We start from the raw sequence: 20,159 nt of genomic DNA on the forward strand, positions 1-20,159 counted from the left end.
ATAAGCCTCCGTACAGGGTTAGTGCGGCTCAGCAGAAAGAGATAATGGGCCAAGTACAGGAGCTGTTAGAAAAAGGGCTGATTCAGCCCAGTTCATCTCCATTCTGTTCTCCAGTATTGTTGGTGCAGAAAAAAGATGGCTCATGGCGTATGTGCATCGACTACCGTGCACTGAACAAGAATACCATCAAGAATAGGTTCCCTATACCTAGAATTGATGATATTATGGACAAATTAGAAGGAGCAGCTATGTTTAGCAGGATAGATCTAAAGAGTGGGTATCATCAGATCCGCATTAGATCAGAGGATGTGCACAAGACTGCTTTTAGAACAACGTTTGGCCTTTACGAATTTTTAGTGATGCCCTTTGGTCTCACAAATGCTCCTGCTACGTTTAATAGGATGATGGACAGAATTTTCCGTCCACACCAGCAGTTTGTTGGTACATTCTTTGATGACATGATAGCCTACTCAAAGAATGAAGAGGAGCATAGGCATCACTTGGCCATTGTGTTCAAAGAGCTACGCAGTCATAGGTTGCTCATCAATGCAAAGAAAAGTGAGTTTTTTCTGGAAGAGATTCACTTTCTGGGACACATTGTCTCAAAGGACGGTGTCAGAATGGATCCTGCAAAAGTTGAAGCGATCAAGTCATGGCCAAATTTGAAGACGGTGCATGATGTCCGAAGCTTCTTGGGACTATGCTCCTATTACAGAAGGTTTATCCGAAATTTCGCTGAGATTGCTTCACCTTTACATGCTCTTCAAAAGAAGGCAGTCACCTTTAGATGGACACAGAAAGAGATTTCAGCTTTTAATCTCTTAAAGGAAAAGATGACTTCAGATCCAGTCATTGTGTTGCCAGATCTTAGGAAGTCATTTGTGGTCCAGTGTGATGCCTGCGGTAGTAGCATTGGTGCTGTGCTAATGCAAGATGGCAGGGTAGTAGCCTATGAGAGCAGAATTTTGCAAGGGCCAGAGATGACCATGCAGGTCTATGAGAAAGAGTTACTGGCTGTGATTCATGCGCTCTTAAGTTGGAAACACTACCTGCTAGGTGCAGATTTCGTTGTCCAAACGGATCATCAGACCTTGCGATACTTCTTGACACAGACAAAGTTATCTGAGAAGCATATGCGATGGGCAAATATCTTGTCCATGTTCCATTTTCAGATTGTGCATGTGGAAGGCAAGAAGAACGTTGTGGCTGATGCCTTGTCAAGAAAGCCACAAATTTCAGCTGTGTCGATTCCTTATCATCATGAACTTGATGATATGAGAGAACAGTATGCAAATGATGAAGATTTTGCAAGGGTCTTCGAGCAACTAATGGATGGACAACATCATGAACACTATCTTCTTAAAGACGGGTTCATGATGATGCATGGCAGATTGTGTGTCACAAAGCCATTGCGACGCAAAGTTATGGAAGAGAGTCATGTCCCACCGTATGCAGGGCATCGTGGTATCGATGCTACAGTTAAAGCGGTAGAGACATTCTTCTATTGGCCTACATTGAGAAGGGATGTGGATGCCTTTGTGCGAGAATGCCTAATATGCCAAAAGGTCAAGTTTGACAGGCAAAAGGCACCAGGGTTATTGCAACCACTACCTATTCCAGATAAACCATGGGAAAGTATTGCTATGGATTTTATCTTTGATCTTCCAAGAACGCAGACAGGAAATGATGGTATTTGGACCATTATTTGCAGATTCAGCAAACAGGCTCATGTTATTCCTGTCAGGAAGAAGATAAAGCCAGATCAGATGGCACGCTTGTTTATGAGCAATATTTTCAAGTATCATGGCATGCCACAGTCGATTATTAGCGACCGTGATCCACGCATGACTAGTTTGTTCTGGAAAGGCTTGTTTGAGAATATGGGTACCACGCTCAAATTCTCTTCGTCATTTCATCCTCAAACAGATGGACAGTCAGAAGAGGCAAATTCTACTGTCCTAGATCTGCTGAAGTGCTATGTGTCAGAGCATAAAGGAAAGTGGGAGCAGTATTTGCCATTGGTGGAGTATGCATACAATAATACAGTGCATTCATCAACTGGCAAGGCACCTTTTGAGATAGTTGAAGGTGGCAAGAAAGTTCCTCCCATACTGCATACAAAGGACAAGATATTTGAAGCAGATAAGTATGTTCAAGACATGGATGAAATGTACAAGAAGGTCAAAGTGGCCTTAGAAAGGACTCAGGCAAAGCAAAAGAAAGCAGCTGATCGTCACCGTCGTGAAGTGGTATATTCACTTGGTGATTGGGTGCTTCTACGGTTTGAAAAGGCAAGGTTAAAGAAGATGAAGGGCAAGGAAAGACTCTTTCCAAAGCTCAGCATGCGTTACTATGGGCCTTTTCAAGTATGCGACATAATCAGTGATGTTGCATATAGGCTGAAATTGCCTGACAGTTGGAAGATTCACAATGCGTTTCATGTGAGTCTTCTCAGACCCTATGTGGGTGATGTGCCAGAAGATATGCCAGCTGAAGATCAGCCGGAAGTCGAGGAACTTGACGAGATCTTGCTCCCTGAACAGATTTTGGCACACAAAGAAAGGAAAGTGAAAGGCAAGGTTGCTAGGCGTTACTTGGTAAAGTTTAAAAACTATCCACCAATGGATGCTAAGTGGATGGAAGAAGGTGAACTTGCAGAGTCACCAACTGTGTTATCACTCTACCTGGAAGCCTTCGATTTGCAACCTACCTTGACCCCTTGAGTTTCAAAGCTAAATGGATTGTCAGTATGACAATGGCTTTTGAAACAAATGATGTACATGGTATTTAAAGTGAGCTCAAATCAAATACCTGTTACATGAATGTTAGAGCTGTACAGATTGTCAGTTTGGCAATTGCTCTTATGGAATGTCCAAAAGTTTGGTTAGTGCTATAGAAGTGAGTATTTCTTGTCAGTCTGTCAAGGATACAGTGATTGCTTCTATTAAAGAGTACATGTGTAACTGCATTCTTAAACTGTCGGTTTGGGTATGCTCGAAAGTGTTACAGGATCCAACGTGTACTATAAGACAGTGGCAAAATGTGCAGCTACCATTTTGTCATTGGAAAGTTAGTGACTCAAAGCAATGGCAGAGTGCGAAGCTACCACTATGTCATTGGGACAGGGTTCACACGCAGGCAATACATGAGTCGACGAGGTGTTGAATACAGTAGGGTTGACAATGAGCATGTATGTGTCGTATATGTGTCGACAGGTGTTGAATACATCAGTGTTGACAGTAAGCATGGACGACATAGATGCAAACGAGGACGTTTGAGATTTCAAGAGGGGGGTATGTCACCAGCGTGTGACTACTATCTATCCTTTTTGTTGATTTCTTTCTTATTATCTATTTACTTTCACTTTTTGGAAACACCCCTCGGGAAATCTCACTGCCCTGCATTGCATAGCTAGTGTGGAATTGTCCAGAGGGAGTCCAGGCCTGAGGGCAAGAGAGCACTAAGGTTGGACAAGGACTATGGTTAGCCAAGTGGGGTCATTGACTAGCCAAAGTGGAATCCTTTGCTACAGAGGCTACACTTCAGTTCTGGATGTGGCCGCAGTGTACAAAGAGGGTCGGATGACCTAGAAAGATACAATGGCAGCATCTCCTAAAATTTAGGGAACTGCTATTTTGGGACCTGAAAATGTGTTGGCATCATTACCTCCGGAATGACAAGGCGAACATTTTCTTGCTCTGCTGCAAAGTCAACTGATGCACCATTTGAGATATTTTTAGACGGGAATGCCCAAAGTCGGAAAATGTGCCATGTGGCACTCTGTGAGCATTCTGCTACTCGTGGCTTGAGAGGGGGCGCCTAAAATGAGAGAGGAGGCTGATTTTCAGATTTTTTGTCACAGGTTAAGAGCTATGGAGTGCTTGCTTTCCCTCTTATGCACAGTGCGGTGCCAGGAGTGATGCCCTGCACGCTACGCACTGCCCTCTCTCTCCCCTTTGGCAGTATGTTATGCCCCTCTAGTGGGCTCTTCATTTGACCAATGTACAGTTGTGTGGGTTCATGCGCGATTGCCGAGGCAAGAGCCTCTTGCACAGGTATTGGATTAGCTAGCGGCTAATCCCCCCGCAGGTACAGGTGAATTCGGAGAGGTTTCACGCCAGAAATCTCGTCCGATTCAAAGGGCAAGTAGCCCTACAGGTGCGGGAGCTCGAGGACTTGCTAGGGATGCGACCGGCACGCGGAACGGAGCCCGAAACAGTGAATTACAGCCTGCTGTGTATTTTTGCAGGTTTAGGGTTTTGGCCCTAAACGGACCCTAATACCCCCAGGAGGTTCGGGGACGCAAGGGGACCGCTGTACAGGCGATCTGGCGTATTTTCAGGGCTGAAAACAGAGAATTCAGCGTGCTGCAGATTCTCGCCAGGTTTTGCAAAGTGCCCGTATGCGTCGGGAAAGTCAGTCAATGCGTGGGAATACTGACCGTGAAGGGTTCTAGTACAGTTATGCTGCCGAAATCGGGCTGGAACAGTGGAAATTCAGCCGAGTTTGTGCGGGGCAGCTTGTAGGAACCACAGCGTTTATTCCCTCTTTTGAACAATAAAGAAATACCGAAAGGGGCGCCTAAGTTAGGGGCCAATCTGGTGTCTGTCTACTCATACAGGTGCAATCTAGCAGTCTGTATCCCTCTCCCCTTTGTTGTGTCTTGAAAATACAAGTAAAATAGACGACTAATAATGGGTGAAAGCTAAATCAAGGTTTAAAGTAAAGTCTACCGCCCTTTTTGGATTGAACAGGCCGGCTACATTCAAAGTTGCTACCTGGAATTGTAATGGATCTATGCGTCTTAATGTGGGTGCTTTTGAGGAGAGTTTTACCAGGAGAGACATCATCTTCTACTCCGAGCCAGAGGCCCCTGGGCAGTCTACGCCTCACATTAGTGGATACACATGGGAGACAGTTTGTAGACAGGAGACATGATCAGAGCACAGAGGGCGGGGCTCAGGAGAGTGGCAATGAGCCATTGATACATATAGCTCGTAGGGATGAACAAGCTAGGTACATGTGGGTGAGATTGAGAGCAGAGACTGATAGATATCTTTACATTTCCATTTGCTACTTTCCCCCGAGTACGTCAGTATATGCACCACCCACAAGACAGTCCCCCTTCTCTATTTTGGATGATGACATATGGGAATTCTCTAGAGATGGTGACATTATCATTCTAGGGGACTTCAATGCTAGGATTGCCCATCATGAGACGGTATTGTATGATACTTCAGAGGAGATGCTGAGAGAGCTGGATGTTGCAGAGACGGGCCTATCCAGGATATCACAGGATGGAGAACATACTAAGTATGGGCGGCACTTGATAGACATGGGGACTGCACATGGATTGACCATCTTGAATGGCCTACAAAGATTTCCCGTTGCGGGAGGCTTCACATGCTTTCCACACAGGCATGGAGCCAACACGGTAGATTATGTCATGGCACAACCGAGCTTCATCTCTAGTATCCAAGATCTCATAGTTGAGCCCAGACTTTGTGGGGGTGGCAGTGGATCATGCTATTGTCGCTGACCATCTCTTTCCATTTCAGTGTAGCACACATTCCACGAGTAGCAGCCCCTACTCGCTACACCTTCTTGCGCGAGACGGATTCGGTATACATGGACGGGATTTACAGACACCTATCCACTAAGGAGCCAGGGCGACCTCTGAAGGAGCTTACTACTATGCTAACACAGACATTACATGATGCAGCAGCAGAGGCATACCCACACACACAGCCTGAGCAGAGACGTCGTTCTGGGAGCATGCCTCAAAACAACTGGTATGATGAGGAATGCCGTCAGACTAGAGCTAAACTTCAGAGGAAGTGCTTTTGGGGGACATCACACACAGACAGTCACAGATTGACTTCCGACGCCGAGTGCGGCGGAAGAAGAGGGCATTTTTGGCTCGACTAGAGAAGGATCTATACCAGCTATTCTTGAGTCAGGTCTCGCGTGAGGTATGGAGGCTCTTTCATGAGCAGTCCCCCCCCCCCCCCGGCCCTGCCATTGCCTCTACAAAGACCTAGGGTCAGTACGCATCATCTTGTACACAGTTTCTAGACATCAACCCCTGCTCGACCCCCCCCCCCGGATCCATGCCCACAGACGTGCTTTTTTCACCGTGAGATGGTGAAGAAGGCCATTGACAGGATGAAGACTGGGAGAGCATGATCATAATGGCTTAGTGGCTGAGCATTGCATGCATGCCAGAGATCTACTAGCAGAACTTCTAGCAGTTATGTTTAACCGTGCCATGTGTGTGGGCATGCCTGATACTTGGAGCCTGTCTACGATCGTACCTATCTTCAAGTCAAAAGATCCTATGGAGCCTAGAAATTCTCGCACTATCATGATTGGACACACATTGGCACGGTTGTATGCATCCATTCTTGAGCAGCAGCTGAGTAGATGGGCAGAGAGAGAGGGAATGCGTGTTGTTGGGCAAGCAGGGTTCAGGAGAGGTTTTTCTACTCTTGACCATATTTTGACACTCAGGGCCATCATCGAGGAAGGTTGATCCCGCGGGAGACGGATTTATTATAGCTTTGTGGACTTCCGCAAAGCATTTGACACAGTACTCAGAGCTTGATTGATGTGCAGATTACAAGAGATGGGAGTACCCACAGAGCTCATTTTGGGGGATCATGGCACTGTACAGATCAGTAGTAGGGCATGTACGGACCTCAGAGGGTTTATCTACACCGGTTTACTCCACTATTGGGGTGAAGCACGGATGCTCGCTCTCTCCTACTCTATTTGGTATGTAGGTGCATGAGGTTTCTGACTACATTAAGAGAGATTGTGATAGAGGTGCACCGCTGGCAGGGACATGGATTCCGCTATTGTTATATGCTGATTGTATTGTGTTGATCTCCGACTCTCCGGAGGCGATGCAACGTCACTTGGATGCTTTGCATAGGTTTGCCCATGAGAGTGGCTTGTCTGTCAATCTTGGTAAAACCAAGGTCATGGTATTTAATATCACCCCACAATATATCAGGAGGTCAGCGCCCGCATTTGCCAGGAGACAGTGGAATATACAGATGCTTACACTTACCTTGGAGTGGTTTTTTAGTGGACCAGCATTTTCTTTGAGGAGAGCAGCAGAGACTAGATTGACCAGAGTCCATTCGGCATTCAGGAGACTTGAGAGGATGTGTTCACAGGTTCAGTTTCAAGAGCCTCGGACTAAGCTATGGCTCTTTGACACTTTGGTGGCTTTTGTATTGCTCTATGGAGCTTAGATATGTGAGCCTTCATTGGATCATCACGGGAGAACAAGTCGTACTGATGGATGGGGGGACATGGAAAAGCCTCTGGTCTCCATGATCTTGCGGCTCATTAGAGGAAAGGCTTCATTACCACGTGCCATTATATGAGCAGAGCTAGCTGCATCCCCACTAGTAGTTGAGGCGCTCACCAGATTTGTTTCCTTCCTACACCGCTTGTGGGAACTTCACAGAAACAGATACGCCCACCTTGCACTTGAGTCCTCTCGACAGTTAGCGAGGCAGGGAGACACAGCATGTTGCTATCGGGAGATGACGTCATGGTTACACGCACATGGATTCAGTATAGACATATTGCCCCACTTCCAGTACTCACTTGATGCACCCTCTCTGACTCTTACACTATCCGAGACCACCAGGCTCATTCGCCAAGACCTGATTCAACTAGACACCAGGAGCACATGGGTACAACCAGTACAGGAGCTGGGCACGAAGATGGCTTTCTACAGAGAGCATCTTCTCCAGCTTACGACAAACGGTTTTGTGACGAGGCCCAGATACATTGACACCCACTTGTGTCATGGGATACGATGTGCTATTGCCAGATACGCACATCTTCACACTAGCTGCGGATCGAGACTGGGAGATACAGCGGAGTGCCAGCAGAGGCCAGGACATGCACCCTGTGTGACATGCAACCTAAGACAGAGTTACAACTTACACTACACATGCCACTACCCTGTCTACTACGAGATACGAGGCCGCTTCCACTGCTTATTCAGAGAGGGCTTTGGACAAGGTACGAGGATAAGAGATGCCTGGGTTTGTCTCCAGAGTCATGAGATACGAGGATAAGAGATGCCTGGGTTTTTTTCTGCTCGAGCTGTGCAGACACAGACAGAGCCTGATGAGAGGAGAGGCTAGGCAGTCTCAGAGACACATCAGAGACTTCTTTAGAGCAGACACTGGACACCCAGAGGAGCTACTACCACACCAGATCTTGTCGCCTCAAACCAGAGATACACTAATCGATCGAGCGACTGAGCTAGGGAGATCGAGTGTCACGTGACACATCCAACCCTATGTGTCCGTGGACAAGCTACACCATAACAGGGTTTCCGTCAAGTCAAGTCAGTCTAGATTAGCAGTGATCTGGCACTTTTGTGAGTCTATTTCTAGACCGTGCATGCCCAGTCACTTACCATAGATGCATATCCTCTGGTTGCACACAGCATGATCATCAGTATTCCCATCAGAATCCAATAGAATCAGTTAGGGTATTTTTCCAGTGCATTTAGCCTATTTTCCATAATTTTGAGAATTTTCACTTATTAATTTAAGTGACTTTCCAACAAAAGTAGGTAGGGCAATTTGGGTAAGAAAATATATAAGCAAACCAAAGCTAGCACTCTTTGGCAGATGAGCAAGGAGCACAACAGGCCTTTGGCAGCAGGTACTCCCTCTCTCTCAGCAAGAACCCTCAAGCACCCCATCAAACTTGGTGTTTTTCACCTCCCTAGCCTAGGGTTTTCAGCAAAAATCGCCATCCTCTAGCATCCGGCAATTTTCAGCATTGGCCTGGACCGCATGTCTTCCCCAACACCTAGTGTTTTTACCATCGCTACAAGCTGCAAGGAACCAGCGTTTTCAGCCCTCATTCACAGCAGAGAAATCAGCGTTTCCAGTTTTGAAGCATAGCACAACAGGTAGCGTTTTTCAGCATTAAGCACAGCAGAACAGCAGCGTTTTTTCAGCCCTAATTCCCTGCATACGCCGGCGTTTTTATCAAGGAGTTTCAGCCCCAAAAACGCAGCCAAACCTGCGTTTTCGACCGCCCAAAACAGCCCCAAGTTCAGCAGATTTACAGCAGTTAGAAGGTTGCAGATTTCAGCCCTTAGGTCATTGTCGCCATCCCCGTCGTTGACACCGACATAGTCCAAGGTTGCATCAGTTTCCCATGCATCATCATTGTACCACTTTGTACAATCAATCGTAGACCACTCTCGCCAACAAGAGTGGGGCCTTCGGAGGAGGGTTTTACGTCGTCTCTGGTGTCGTATCTCTCTTCTCTCTATCTCTCAGTCTCATACACTTGCACGCCCAGTGTCCACTCACTTTGTTCGTGCTCATAGCACTCTCCATTAAGAGAGGAAGGCTCTCCCTTCCATAAGAACTAAAAGGAACCTTGAGCAAATATGGATCACTCATCTTGAGAAAGTACAACATTCATTCCGCTGCACCTTACATTGGTATCAGAGCTTTGACAGTGTTTTGTATCACTCAAGGAAAGAACCACAAGAATCACAAAAAAGAATTTGCTTGTTGCAGTCGCATGAACCCAAGTTCACTTGGGCGTGTCGATTCCTAATCGTGTTTTTGAAGAGTGACAGGAATCCCAGGAAAGAAGGGCTTGTCCAACCTCCCCTTGTGTCTCTTTTCACTCATTGAGAGCGGACCGTGCACTTAGCGGACGGCCAATCAACGTGAGGTGGAAAAAAGCAACCTTGGTGTAAGCGCAAGGCTGCCAAGGGGTGGTAAGATGGATGCTACGGTTATTCATTCTTGGTTGCATCAATTTAATGTTTATTTTGCGACAACTAAGAAGACAGGGAATAGCAAAGTTTTGACGACAGCTATGTACCTTGCCGGTGATGCCATCAATTGGTACCACGCATGGCAAGAGGCACAGCTAGCCGCGCACCTAGAGGAAGTCGACGAACTCACGCCCCCGACTATATCAAGTTTGATGTAGAAGTCTTCGCTCCAATCGATCTCAACAAGGCGGTAATGATTGCTCTCGCACAGGAGATGAAGCACAACAAGGGAAAGCCTAAGGAGAACAAGACGTCCACAAGTACCTCGGAGACTTCTCAGAACCCTCAGAACAGTAAGAATGGCAACTCTTCTAACCAATCTTCCAACAGTCTCTCAGAAAAGAATTCTTCCAATGAATCTAAGGGTAAAGCTAACACAATTGCTAAACGTAAGCTTACTCTAGATGAAAAGGTAGCACAAGGAATTGTAGGAGGATACATCACGTCGAAAGAGCAAAGCACTTATTCTAAGGAAGGTCGTTGTTTTCATTGTCACATTAAGGGTCACATAAAAAGAAACGTGTCCTAAGCTTGAATCGAATGAATCTAAAGAATCCACAGAACCCACTTCCTCTGTCAATGCAATTAATGATAACACGAGTGTGTCCCAAGTGTCTCATGACCCTCCCATTGATGATTCTCTTATTAAACGTTATGGTCGTATATCGGGGCAACGTTTTGTCATATTGTTTGACCCAGGTAGTATGCATGATGTGATCAGTCTCTCTCTTGTTGAGAGAGTCCACCTCGAAGTTAGTCAAAGATCTCCTATCGAGGTCTCTGGCTTTCTTCCCGATATGGACGCTCTCATCACGGAGGAGTGCCTTGATATGTTGTTTGCAATTCAAAAAGCTTCCTTCACTAGAAGATTTGTTGTCTCTCCTCTCTCAGGATGTGATGATTTTAGGCATTCGATAGTTTCGTCATGCTAACCCTCTCATTGATTGGGAGGCTAACACTTTCACTCTCAATGCCAAAAGTGATTCTCCCATTGTCATTCATGGAGAGGACATTGTTCATTCTCCATCTCTCATTACTAATATGCAGGACAACATTGAACGGATTCATGTAAAGGAGACTCTCTCGGTCTCTTTTTCTCCAAAGCATGACACAGAGGATTTTCATGATTATGAGAAGCATGATGATTTGAATGATAATGATTTGGAGGATGATTTGATTGACAATGATAAGCATGATGATTTGTATGATCATGATGTGATTTCTCACAAGCATGATGAGTTACATGAAATGATGTGATTGTTCACAAGGATGATGTGTTAGTGGATGCTTTTTCTAGCGAAGCTAACCTCGTAGATTCGATCAATCATGAAGAACCGATCTTGGCTTTCGAGTCGAGGTCCAAAGAACCCCCACAGGACGATTCGATCATTCAAGAAGAAGCGATCTTGGCTCTCGAGCCTAGGTCCAAAGAACCCTCACAGGAAGTATTATGTGTTCGCATGATTGATACGCTCGCATTGTTCGAGTGTTTCATCCGTGATCGTTTCCTGCATTTTAGTCAACATCTTTATGTGATACCTTTTCCTAGGCATGACATATTGCATGTTGAGCACGTTTCTCTCATGGATGAACACGAATATATGCGGATTTCTCATGAGAAGCTGAAAAGTATGTATGTAAGGAAGTCACATTCCATGTCTCTTTCCTGGCATGACATATTTGTAGAACGAACACATGAAAGAATGAGCACCAAGCATGGGCATTTCCGTTATGAATTGCCACAGTTGATTGCTTTAGATCAAAAGAGAAAGATTCGATTACATAAGAACTAAGAGGAACCTTGAGCAAATATGGATCGCTCATCTTGAGAAAGTACAACATTCATTCCGCTGCACCTTACATCGAGACTGCCACGACTACGGAGGACTACACAGCATCGACGGAGGTTACATCAGAGGATTCGGACCACTTTGGCCCAACATGCACGATGCCCGATCAGACTACTGTCCATGGAAGAGATTGATGAGATCCGCCAGCGCGACCGATGCTGGATCTCTTGTGACTTGTGATTTAGCTACCCCCAGCTAGCTGCTAAGTTCACGCCAACCAGTTTAGGATCCCATAGTACTTTCATTTTATCATTTTATCATTTTGTCATTTCATTTTGTTACTCTGACTTGGTATCAGATTCACCACATTGTAACGCTCTTGTCTCATAGGTCATTTTGGCCTTTTGTAGACGTTAATATAACATTTCATTTTCATTTTCATCTCTCTCTCTCTCTCTCTCTCTCTCTCTCTCTCTCTCTCTCTCTCTCTCTCTCTCTCTCTCTCTCTCTCTCTATATATATATATATATATATATATATATATATATATATATATATATGATTTTCAGCAACCATGAGTATCCCCCCCCCCCCCCCCCCCCCCGCCTCCCTCCCCCCTCATTTTTCAGTCCCAATCCAACCCCCGTTTCCCCATTCGACATTCTTGCCTGTTCCCCCGTTTCTTGTTCCATGCCACTAAGGTATCCATCTAGGGAACATTTGGTGCCCCCTGATCAGCAAGCTACATGGACAATTGTGAGTGCTAAGTGGGGATTCACAAGCTCAAGTGCTATTGATTACTTGCGTCAAATATCCCTTTAGGTGCTACCAAACCTACAAAACTGCCCGCAAGTCTGGCCCTTGATGTCGAAAGTCGCCACCCTTTGAAAGTGACTTTAGGATAACATATTCATATGGCTCTCCTTGAATTGTGAAGTATGTTTGTGCTCTGTTTACCCATGCTTTTATAAATGTCCAGCTTATCTGAGTATACTTCTCAGGACTCAACTCATAAACACCTGGCTTACAGCCAAGTAAATTAGACTAGCATTCTTGAAGAATCAAAACACGCACAGAAATTTCCATTGTAAAAACATTTTTACAGCTCCCCAGCCATGCTTCTGCTGTAATTTTGCCCAAATGATGCAGAACTAAACTCTATCACAATTTTCTACGAGGCCACCTCGCTGCTTTGGTCGATGCAATTTGCAGCTGCACTTAAAAGTGGGAGGATGGTCTCCCAACCAACGCGGAAAGTTAGGCCCATACCAATTCCTTTCAGAAATTTCATTCCAATGTACAAGCCTTTTTGCTAAAATTTTCTCAAAACAGTAAGAACGTTCATATCATATTTACCTGTCTTACACCGATTGCAGCTTGCACGGGATTCATAGATTCATAAGGTAACTAAGACAAAAGCAAAAAAAACCATTAACTGAATGCTTCATAACTGCTGCATGGAAACAGCTTACACATACCACATAGTTACCTTTCCTGTGAGTAACTCCCAAAGTACAATTCCAAAACTAAAGATGTCTGCTTTATGCCCATATGGTAGATGGCTGATCACCTATAAACCATAATTCACACGAAAAAGAAAAGGCTGTCAATCTGCCATCATTACAACAATATTGTAACAGTGGTGATCATGAAAACTGTTTTGCTACTCCTCTATGGCTTCAAACTTGTTTTATTACCGCAAAATAGGTATGATTGACAGGCATGGCTAAATAGCTTCAGTCACTAGTGGACACTTTTCTGAAATGCCACCATAGTGACTATTACCCAAATTTGCACAAGACGAACATAGGAACCACTACGAGACTTTCCTACATAACATCTATTACCAAATCAATACAGATGATGGATGCGACAAGAAATACACTGGAGCATGCACTGATGGAAAAGCATGCATTCAAACTGCTCAATACACTGGAGCATGCACTGATGGAAAAGCATGCATTCAAACTGCTCAATACATATGAACAGAATATTACGGTCGTGATATTCCCTGGTACTGTTGGTCTTTTTTGAGTAGAACCTTGTATCTGATGTTGACATTGGACCTATCCTCCATTGCCATTCAGCCCTTTTGCCTTGACCAAAAGTGACAAAATGCATACTTCACGCATGCTCATGATTATTCATATTGCTTTGGCAAACTCACTAGAGGAATAACTACATATATCACAAATGAAAAGCATCTTAAGTTTTTTAGAGGGCACTCATCAAAAAACTTTCAGTGAAATGCACGATAGATGTTGGGGGGATAGTGAGTGATGTGATCAATTGTGTTGCATCCTTGGATCCCTGTATAGTCCACTGTGCAAGTTTGTGCTAGCACTCTGTGAGACTAAAGACGGGATACATGTAATAGCTCCTGAATCTGGCCAATGGGCCCTCCTGTTATAAATAACAAGACGGTGTCGTGATCCCAATCTATGAGTACGAGTCTCATGAAGAGAGTGCATCATCGCGGACACCTCAAAGTCGTATGTCTCACATTATCTGCTCTACGACTCCATGATCCCGTATGCAAGGCATGTATATGGTGAGTGATCAATGTGTCAACCTTCTCCTCCCCCTCCCCCTACTACTTCACTAAGTCTTGTCCCATTGCGTCTTCTCCCATTGTCACAAATTGCCTCGATGGGACTAGGTAGCGGAGAGCAGTGTATACAAAGCTTCCCTTACAAAGTTGGTAGTTTGATCCACATAAAGCGAGTATGGGCCTATATGACTTGGCATGCATGCCTGACAATACTATATCTGCATCCAACTAAGTTCCTCAGCCAAGAAATAGGATCGCCGAAGAGTTGCCTACGATCACCCTCCACCACCTGAAAGAGGTCCTCTCCATCTCTCACTTTGAAACTATAGGATAGAGGCTTTCTTCTTGGTTGCATCCTTGTCACGTGCACATCTAACCCTAATGTGCATGTGGACAAGCTACACCAGATCTAGGATTGAGGTCAGCTTAGGAAGTGTTTTGGCACCCTTGTGAGCCTGTGCGCAGGCCGTGCATGTACAGGCAGTTAGATTGATTGCATACCCTCTGATTGCACAACCATTAGTACCCAGAATGTCCATGTTCCACTCAATGAACCCAACTTTGGGGGCACTACATTTTCTTGGCATATTTATTTATTTTATTAATTAAATATACCATGGGGTCCTAGGGCTGTTGGAAAGACTGCTTTACCCAGCTTCAATTTGCTATAAAGGGAGCACTTGGGCAGTCATTTCCAACAGAAGAGACGGAAGAAGCTCAAGCTTGCAGTGTTCTCTCCTCAGCAAGACAGCAAAAAACCTAGCGTTTTCAGCTAGCAATACAACTAGCGTTTTTGGATTCTTCCAGAGCATCTCGTTTTCAGTTGCAGATCAGCCCCAACGTTTCCCAGCAGATCTACCTGGCGTTAGCAGTTTTCCATCACTAGATTCAGCCAGATCAAGTAGCGTTTTCAGTTCCAGCCTTTATCCTTTGCAGACTAACCCCTTTGCACCTACCCGTAGCAGATCCTCACCGTATCGTCCAATCAGCCAGCGATTTCAGATTCAGCCCGCTGTCCGCAGATTTCAGCATCTGCGTTTTCAGCGCATCATCGTTGCGTTGTCACCATCGCCGTCCTCACCGACACAATGTCAATTTTCAACAGGAAGTCAGCGTTTTCAGAAATTCGGCAGATCAGCCCTAGCAATTTCAGTTTTCCGCCCATCCTCGTCATCGTCATCATTCTCGTTGACAAGTCCATCACATCTAGACCATTGTACCTCTCACAAGGACGTGGCAACTGCTAACCTTAGTTGTTGGTTTCTTTCCAATGATTTTTGTTTTATTTTTCAGACACTCATTTTGAAGTTGCAAATGGTCGAACATTGTATGGCCAATGTGAAGGAAGTTTCACCCACATACGGGAAGTTGGTCGGCACTGGAACTCGTATAGTAAAAGGATGTCTAAGCTCGGTTGAAGATCATGTAGGTCCCCCCATCGCACTTAGCAAGTTGGTGGATACTAGGAAGTGAGCTCAATAAAGGCACAATGCCAAGGTGGGGTCACCATAGGAAAATTACATTGCATTTTTTGATGTTGTCCCAGTGGTGAAAGATGGTCACATGACCAATGAGAGTCCAATGGAAGCATCTCCTAAAATTTAGGGAACTGCTATTTTGGGCCATGAAATTTGTTCGCGTCATTAGCTCCCGAATGACAAGAGCAACATTTCATTACTCTGCCGCTAAGTCAACTAAGCAACTAGTTGAGATATTTTTAGACCAAAAGGCCCAAAGCAAGGAATTAATGCATGAGTGCCACTTGGCACATTTTTGGGCATTTTTCCAACTTAAGAGAGAGAGAAGCATTAAAACAAAACGTGGGCTGCATTTTTCAGTCGTATGGTGGATTGTTGCACAAACCAAAGCTACTATGTGCTTGCCTACCCTTTATGTACAGTGAAGTGCAAGAACTGAAGCCTTGCACAACATTCATTGCTCACGCTCTCTCCCCTCTGTGCAGTTATGTGATGCCCCACAAGAGGGCTTTTCATTTGACCTATGTATAGTTGTGGGTTCATGCGCGATTGCCGAGGCAAGAGTCTCTTGCACACATACTGGATTAGCTAGTTGCTATCCGCAAGAACGGGTGAATTCGAATAGGTTTCACGTGAGACCTCCTTCGACGAGGTGCACTCACAGTGGCAGCAAACCACGGAGCCGCCCCTCAAACCGGCGCGCAAACAACCTCCTACGCCGAGGATGTTTACAGAGCAAGAATTAGAAGAGGTGGTTGATGCACGGATTAGCAATTCTTTTGACGTGCATAACAAAGCCAAACAGCACGACAAAAATCAAAAGAAAGACACAGACTTCCCGGGTTATTTGGGTCGTCAATCTACTTTTGCCTCGGCAAGAAATCAAAAGAAGAATGTGCGATTTGAAGGAGAACCTTCTTCTTCTTCTTCTTCTTACATTTTCTAGCTCCTCTGACTCGAGCCAAGAAGACAGAAAAGGGAAAAAGCGAAGCAAAAAGCAACGCTTCGGAAAAGGCAAGAAAAAGGCAAAGAAGTTCAGATCTCGCCCAGTTTCGGACAGTTCCACAGAGGACTCGTCTTTGGATAGTTCGGACTCTGACGACAGCAGATCTTATACAAGGAAGAAGAATTTTTATAAAGCCAACCAGTATGACTTTTTGGAAGATAAAAGCAAGAAAGTCTGAGAGTTTGAGGAAGGTGGACAATCGATTAAATTTGACACGTTTTCTGGATTTCGCGATGCTTCAAAGGCTTTGGCCTTCATACAGCAGTTTGACATAGCTTTCTCTAGAGGACAATACTCAGAGAACTCCAAGATTCGGAGGCCTACCTCTTACTTCAAGGCAAATGCTCGAACTTGGTGGTCCACGCTTCTATTGAACAAGAAAGCGCCAGTTGAAATTTAAAAGGCTTTTTATTTCTTCTTGGTTGACTTGGGAGTACAAACGCGACATACAAACTTCTTGGAACCATCTTTGGATGACCAAGAAAGAAACATTGGACGCATATTGCAAGAGATTCTGGAGCTCTTTTCTACCAACTTCATCATTTAAGAAGATCTCGTTCAAAGAACAGATTGAGCGGTTTACCTTGGGACTTCCTACAGAGATCTAAGATCACTACTTAGAGCAAAAGTCAGATTCCATTTCGGAATTGATGAGTCATGCAAAACGAGGTTTTTCCATTCATTCAGGCAGTTCGACCTACCCCACAGATGAAATCATGACGCAAAGGACCGAACAAACTTCGAACAATGAAAGTAAAAAGAACAAGAGCAACCCACAAAAGAAAGGAAAGGATGCACGACCGAAGCTCACTCTTCGAGAGAGGGCTAACTACATCAAAGAGGGGAAGTGCTTTGGATGCCGAGAAACTGGGCACATTTCTGTGAAGTGCCCTAAAAAGGCACCGAAAGAACAAACGAGAAAGATGAAGGAAGGCCTCAGAGTTCGAAAGCAGCTGAGGAACATGGACGAAAAGGAAGGATGAAAGCAAAGGTAGTTCTAGCGGCACCCGACAGGGACGTAGCCATTACACCTATCATTGGCAAACTTCGGTTGCATTGTCAGGGGTATTAATGCATGAGGACTTCTACATAATGCCCTTGGAAGGTTGTGATGTCCTCTTTGGAATTCCCTGGTACCATAAGAACAACGCCATGGTTGACTATCGGGCGAGAAAAGCAACTTTGACTACAGAGAAGGGCGAAACCATTGTACTTGAGATGTGAAACTTAAGGGCGAGTCTATTCTTATTGTATCGCCTTCGGCCATTTCAAAATTAACAAAATCCAGTCTGTTTGTTTACTCGATCTTTTTGAAAGAGTTGAATGATGAGAATAGGACAAATATGTCTAAAGTTTCAACTTCATAAAGAACGCCAAGATTTTCTCCACACTCATGCTGATTGCTTTTCAGAGGGCCTGCCAAAAGAGCTACCACCCACTTGTCCTGAGGATCATACCATTGATCTGATGCCTGGAAGCACACCACCAAACCGGCCATCTTATCGTGTGAGCGGAGCCCAAAACGAAGAAATTATGAACCAACTGAAAGACCTCTTGGAAAAGGGTCTTGAAGGATCAATTTGAAGAGCGTATATAATCAGATCCGAATCGTGCCGGGAGATGTCTACAAGACAGCTTTTTGGACGACTTTTGGGTTATTTGAGTTTTTAATGATGCCTTTTGGCCTAACCAATGCTCCTGCGACATTTAACCGGATGATAGACAGGATTTTTCGAGAGTAGAGACTATTTGTTGCCACTTTCTTTGACATCATTGTTTTCTCCAAGGATGAGGCAGAACATAGAGAATACATGCTACAGGTCTTTCACGCATTAGGAGATCACAAGTTGGTGATTAATGCAAAGAAAGGTGAAGTTTTCCTACCTGAGATACACTTTTTGGGACACATTGTCTCAGTAGCAGGAGTGCAGATGGACCCGGCCAAGATCGAGACTATCCGTGATTGGCCCGATTTGAAGAATGTCCATGAAGTTAGAAACTTCTTGGGCTTGTGTTCGTACTACAGGCGGTTCATTAGAAAGTTTGCAAAGGTTACTTCCCCTTTGCATATGCTGACACAGAAAGGAGTCCCTTTCTCGTGGGGATCCACAGAGGTGACTGCCTTTAAAACATCGAAAGAGAAATTGACTACAGGACCAGTTTTGACTTTGTCGGACTTGCAGAAGTCATTTGAAGTATATTGTGATGCTTGTGGTCGTAGTCTAGGAGCAGTCTTAATGCAAGAAGGCCTTGTCATTGCTTACGAAAGCCAATTGTTTTCAAGGCCAGAAATGACAGCATAGATTTATAAGAAAGAGCTTTTGGCGGTTATCCATGCTCTTACTAAGTGGCGACATAACTACTGGGAGCGGATTTTACTATCTTCATGGACGATCAGAGTTTACACTACTTCTTTTCACAGAAGCGTGGACGAACATCTTGTCAGAATCTCACTTCCAGATTGTCCATGTGCATGGACAAAAGAATTTCGTGGCAGATGCTTTGTACAGGAAGCCGTTGGTTCTGGCTATTTTCGCGATACACCAGAGAAGCTTCGAGGATATGGTCGATTAGTATGCCACAGATATAGATTTTGCAAATATTTTCACTCGGATACGGAATGGGGAGATAGTAGAGGGATATTCCATTCGGGATGGCTACTTGATGAAGAAAAAGATTTAAGTTATACAGCCGTTAAGGGGAAAGGTTTTAACCTAATGCCACTCTCCATCTTTTATGGGTCCCCCGGCATTGCTACCACCTTGAAGGGTGTGGATAGATACTTCTTTTGGCCGGGACTCAAGAAGGATGTGGACGATTTTGTACGCAGTTGCTTGGTATGCCAGAAGGTCAAGTTTGACAGGCATAAAGCACCGGGATTGTTACAACCTTTACCCATACCCACCCGCCCCTGATAAAGTATTGCAATGGATTTCTTTTTTTCGATCTCTCGAGAACACAGAGTGGTCACGATGGTATCTGGAATGTTATTGATAGACTTAGCAAGCAAGCTCATTTCACTCCGGTGAACAAAACAATCAAGCCGAATCACTTAGCAAGACTGTCTATGGCCCAAATCTTCAAATTGCATGGCATGCCTGAGACAATTGTCTCCGACAGGGACCCCAGATTCACGAGTTTGTTTTGGAAGACTATTTGGGAGAACATTGGCACGCGGTTGCAGTTCTCGTCATCTTTCCACTCACAGACTGACGGGCAATCTAAGATTGCTAATTCAGTGATACTAGATTTATTAAAGTCTTACATCTTGGATCACAAGACTCAATGGAAAAAGTATTTACCTTTGGTGGAATTTGCCTACAATAACACGATACACTCTTCGACGGAGAAAGCGCCATTTGAGATTATCGAAGGTTCCACCCTTGCTAAGCACGAAAGATAAGATTTTCGAAGCCAATGAGTACACGCGGGACTTGGACACAGCTTTTGCCAAGGTTAGGGAGGCTTTGCAAAAATCTCAAAAAAGACGGAAAAA

General features: G+C 44.8%; 1 protein-coding gene across 5 annotated transcripts in view; it reads right to left on the reverse strand.

The window, feature by feature from the left end:
• Positions 1-20,159, reverse strand: part of LOC147441858 (serine/threonine-protein kinase STY46-like) — an 84,916-nt gene that overhangs the window by 22,088 nt on the left and 42,669 nt on the right. For all 5 annotated transcript variants that reach the window (XM_086528251.1, XM_086528253.1, XM_086528252.1 and 2 more), the window contains 2 exons: positions 13,118-13,198; positions 12,985-13,035 (listed from right to left, as the gene is read on the reverse strand). In XM_086528251.1, coding sequence (XP_086384377.1) covers positions 12,985-13,035; positions 13,118-13,198 — 132 coding nt within the window. The remainder of the gene's footprint in view (positions 1-12,984; positions 13,036-13,117; positions 13,199-20,159) is intronic.

Source organism: Adiantum capillus-veneris, chromosome 14 (assembly GCF_014529385.1).
Source record: "Adiantum capillus-veneris isolate H3 chromosome 14, ASM1452938v2, whole genome shotgun sequence".
NCBI lineage: Eukaryota > Viridiplantae > Streptophyta > Polypodiopsida > Polypodiales > Pteridaceae > Adiantum > Adiantum capillus-veneris.